Source organism: Rhinoderma darwinii, chromosome 11 (genome assembly GCF_050947455.1).
Source record: "Rhinoderma darwinii isolate aRhiDar2 chromosome 11, aRhiDar2.hap1, whole genome shotgun sequence".
Classification (NCBI taxonomy): Eukaryota; Metazoa; Chordata; class Amphibia; order Anura; family Rhinodermatidae; genus Rhinoderma; species Rhinoderma darwinii.
In genome coordinates, this window is record NC_134697.1 from 86,912,733 (window position 1) to 86,917,643 (window position 4,911).

General features: G+C 50.2%; 1 protein-coding gene across 1 annotated transcript; it reads right to left on the reverse strand.

Moving 5' to 3' along the window:
- Window positions 1-1,094: 1,094 nt before the first annotated feature.
- Window positions 1,095-1,487, reverse strand: LOC142662992 (histone H2A type 1-like). The gene has a single exon (XM_075841285.1). It carries the CDS (start codon window positions 1,485-1,487, stop codon window positions 1,095-1,097), a length of 393 nt encoding a protein of 130 aa, XP_075697400.1.
- Between the last annotated feature and the right edge of the window lie 3,424 nt (window positions 1,488-4,911).

Sequence of the window (4,911 nt, forward strand, 5' to 3'; positions counted from 1 at the left end):
TTCGTTGTCTATACTTAGGACTCACCTCATCCCACGAACGCATGAAGTTGCTGCAGAGAAACATTTAGTGAGACGCATTCAGAGAATGAAAAGGACAAATTGATGCAGCTCTATTCAGAAGTAACATCTAATATCAGAGCTCCAATAGTGCGGTACTTGAGGGAGACAAATCAAATATCAAAAGTGGGGTGCATAAAGGGGACAAACTGGGTTGTAATGTTTATGTACCTTTCCCTTTTATTCCCCTTCATCTACGATAAGTCACAATGCAGAATGGGATTTGTTCATTAAATGGGGTGTTCTCTAAATAGGGACCGTTCACCCCTTCCCTGTTAGGTAGAATATACCTCTCTAACCTCGTTGTTTTATTGATCTATAATTTTTCTTAATACAAGAGATCCTTTGATCCGTGCGCTTCTTGCCCTTCTCTTCCCCTCCCTTTTTCATTTGTTGACATTTAGTTGGTGGTGTACACCAGGGCAGAATTAGAAGCAATAAGAGTCCTTGAGAGGAATGCTTTGTTACCCTTATAGCGTCTCCTGTGTATATAAAGCATTGCCGCAGACCCCTCGTAGGACTTCTCCTTTGTAGTTTAGGAACTGCTCTTATCGGTACATGACGCGGGGATAGAATCTTCGTCTAAACACCTGGGATGATGGTGGTTATACTCCAGGAGGACCGAATTGTGACAACGCTCTTGAGACTGGAAGATATAATTTAAGACACTATGTAGTCGGGGGCGGGTTGTAGATCATGAACATGAATCACTGGAGTAGTTGTACTATTAATGTGTCCTGTACAGTATAGTTAGTGCACCAATGAGGACAGCGCCATCATCTGCACGAGGCAGTAGTGAATGTAAAGGTCATGAGTAACGCAGCAGTTCTACACCCACCCACCCACCGTACGGCTTCTTTTTCAATGTGAAACCCCGCGGTATATGAATTCATATGGGTAGATCTCTGTACAAGCAGAGCCACTTATCTGGCGCAGAAAGTTTACATATCGGAGATCAGCGGTGAGAGCTCTGTTCTAAGGACCATGTGGGTGGCTCTTAAAAGAGCCTTTGTGGTTAAATGTGGGATAAGCGGCGCTCACTTGCTCTTGGCGCTTTTGCTGCTCTCGGTCTTCTTGGGCAGCAGAACGGCCTGGATGTTGGGCAGGACGCCTCCCTGAGCGATGGTCACACCACCCAGCAGTTTGTTGAGTTCTTCGTCATTGCGCACGGCCAGCTGCAGGTGACGGGGGATGATTCGGGTCTTCTTGTTGTCCCGGGCGGCATTTCCGGCCAGTTCCAGGATCTCAGCGGTCAGATATTCAAGCACAGCGGCCATGTAAACCGGAGCGCCGGCGCCCACCCTCTGAGCGTAGTTGCCCTTGCGGAGAAGTCTGTGCACACGACCGACAGGGAATTGAAGTCCTGCCCGAGATGAGCGGGTCTTGGCTTTAGCCCGCACTTTGCCTCCCTGTTTACCACGTCCAGACATCGCTAAAGCAGAGAAATCTTCTATCTGTATCGTAACAATCACACCCTTTCTGCTGCCTTTTATAAGCTACTGCACCGCTCATCAGCACCTGTGATTGGATAGATTTAAAGCCACCAACAGAGAACAGACTTGTGGGAACCACCAATTAGCTGCACTGGGAGTGGCTTATGACGATTCCATAGGTCACATTACTTGCTCTTCCAGTAGAACAGCGGTCAGGCAGCGTTGCTCATTTGCATAGCCCGTGTATAAATACAGCAGCGGTGGGAGGGTAAAGCATTTCATTATCTCAGTTGTGAGAAGATCGTCTTGTGTGATCATGCCTGAGCCCGCTAAGTCTGCCCCGGCGCCCAAGAAGGGCTCCAAGAAAGCCGTCACCAAGACACAGAAGAAGGACGGCAAGAAGCGGAGAAAGAGCAGGAAGGAGAGCTACGCTATTTACGTGTACAAGGTGCTCAAGCAGGTCCACCCTGACACCGGCATCTCGTCCAAGGCCATGGGCATCATGAACTCCTTCGTCAATGACATCTTCGAGCGCATCGCAGGGGAAGCCTCCCGCCTGGCTCACTACAACAAGCGCTCCACCATCACCTCCCGGGAGATCCAAACTGCCGTGCGCCTGCTACTGCCTGGAGAGCTGGCCAAGCACGCCGTGTCCGAGGGCACCAAGGCCGTCACCAAGTACACCAGCGCCAAGTAATCTGCCCCGTCCCTGCAGTAAGAACACAAAGGCTCTTCTAAGAGCCACCCACCTTGTCTACAACAGAGCTGTGCCTGCTATTGTCTGGCCTCCCGCTAGTCCCCCTGTTCTATGTGTGGCCGCTCTCGTGTCGGTGCAGATGCTGCTTCATACATTATGTGGCTGCCGGACAGGGAGGGACAATGCCGCGTGTGAGGAAGCCGGGACACGGATCCTGCGGGCAGATGACCCGTCATAATATCACACTGTCCAGAAGAAACGGAACATTGTACATTAGGAGACAGAAGGAAGCATGGGGCATCTGTAAATAACAATGATGAGGGTAGTAGTCCGATTTATAACATAGATGCCGGGGAAACTGCTTGACGATAGAGAGAAAGCAATCACACTGGCGAGGACTGGATAAAGGGTGGTTATTGTAATACAGGCGGAGCAGACTCTGGTGTCTCCTCTGTGCCGGGTATTATAATACAGGCGGAGCAGACTCTGGTGTCTCCTCTGTGCCGGGTATTGTAATACAGACTTTGCTGTTACAATAATCTTGCACAAAACACCAAAGTTTGCTGCACCGGTATTACAATACCCGATAAAGAGGAGACGCAAGAGTCTGCTCCACCTGCATTACAAAAACCAGTCAACCAGAGTTTGAGGCTACAATAACCTTGCACAAAGGTGTGTTTTTCGGTGCTAGGTTAATGTAGCAGCAAACTCTAATGTGTTGACTCCTTATTGTAATACAGGTGGAGCATACTCTGGTGTCTCCTCTGTACCATGTATTGTAATACAGGTGGAGCAAACGTTGTTGTTGTTTTTTTGATGCAAGGTTATTGTAGCGGCAAACTCTAGTGTGTTGAGTCGTTATTGTAATACAGGAGAAACAGACGATTTCTTGTCTGTGAGGGCTTATTTTCTATACAGGTGGAGCAGACTCTGGTTTCTTCTACACCCTGTAATAGAAAAGGGACAATGCTAGTAATATGAGGGAACAGGGACATAATGCCGGTAATATGAGGGAAAAGGGACATCATGCCTGTAAGATGACGGAACAGGGACATAATGGCGGTAACAGTAAGATGAGGGAACAGGGACATATTACCGGCACTATGTCCATTTTCCCTCCTACATAGGGCATAATGCCTGTAATATGAGGGAACAGGGACATAATGTCTGTAATATGAGGGAACAGGGACATAATACCGGTAATATGAAGGAACAGGGAAATAATGCCGTTAATATGAAGGAACAGGGAAGGGACATAATGCCGGTAATATGAAGGAACAGGGAAATAAGGCCGGTAATATGAAGGAACAGGGACACAATGCTGGTAATTTGAAGGAACAGGGACATAATGCCGATAATATGAAATTACAAGTAGAAGCGGGAAAAGAGCGGCCGTTATCGTAAAATGAGCTTGCAATTCAAAATCTGAGTTAAGCCAATCAACGGGAGGGGGAGGGATTGGTAACGTGAATTTGCTGAGAGAAACGCCCCACCGGAAGTGACATGTTTAACAGTTCTCTCTCTGGTCCTCCCAGGGTCTATATAAAGACGCGCCCCGCGGTTGTCTGTACAATAGTTCTCTTTAGCTCCAGCTTACAGGATGTCTGGTCGTGGTAAAGGAGGGAAAGGACTCGGAAAGGGCGGTGCCAAGCGGCACAGGAAGGTGCTCCGTGATAACATCCAGGGCATCACCAAGCCTGCAATCCGCCGTCTAGCCCGCAGGGGAGGCGTCAAACCGCCGCTGTCCCTCCCGCCGAGCCGGCCGCCAAATCCAAGAAGCAGCCGAAAAAAACTGCAGCAGGCGGCGCCAAGAAAATCAAAAAACCCTCCGGTCCCAGCGTGTCCGAGCTCATCGTGAAAGCCGTGTCCGCCTCCAAAGAGCGCAGTGGGGTGTCTCTGGCCGCCCTGAAGAAGGCTCTGGCTGCTGGAGGATACGATGTAGACAAGAACAACAGCCGCCTGAAGATGGCGCTCAAGACTCTGGTGACCAAGGAAACCCTGCTCCAGGTGAAAGGCAGCGGCGCCTCCGGCTCCTTCAAGCTGAACAAGAAGCAACTGGAGACTAAGGACAAGGCGGTCAAGAAGAAGCCGGCGGCTGCTGCCAAATCCCCGAAGAAGACTCCGGCCAAAAGCCTGACAGGCCAAGAGGCCTGCCGCTGCCAAGAAGGTGGCGAAGAGCCCCAAGAAGCCAAAACCTGCCCCTAAGAAAATAACAAAGAGCCCAGCAAAGAAGGCGGCCAAGCCCAAAGCTGCCAAGAGTCCGGCTAAGAAAGCGCCCAAAGCTACCAAGAGTCCGGCTAAGAAAGCTGCCAAGAGCCCGGCAAAGAAAGCGCCCAAAGCTGCCAAGAGTCCGGCTAAGAAAGCGTCTAAATCCAGGAAGACCGTTGCGAAGAAATAACCGAGAGACGCCCGTTTCTTGTACCACAAAGGCTCTTTTCAGAGCCACCACCTTCTCCCCGGCAGAGCTGTATGATCACTTGCCGCTATTTCCTCCGGTGCAGACAGCAGCGCGATCCTGAGATAAAGGAGGCGCCATCATCGCGTGTGCACGGAGGAGCTTCATGTCCCTGTTACTCTATGACAAGTGTCATTTCTGGTCATTGCGCTGGACGCCATAGCTGCTGTATCCGGACCCCCACAGTGTCAGTCCCGTCACTATGGTGTAACATCCAGGCAGAGTTTATCAGGCCACAGTCCACCAGGTGTAATGTGTGAGTAAGGACC

What these genes read in the sequence shown, in the direction of transcription:
- LOC142662992 (XM_075841285.1), bottom strand. Translation starts at nt 1,487, where the DNA reads ATGTCTGGACGTGGTAAACAGGGAGGCAAAGTGCGGGCTAAAGCCAAG.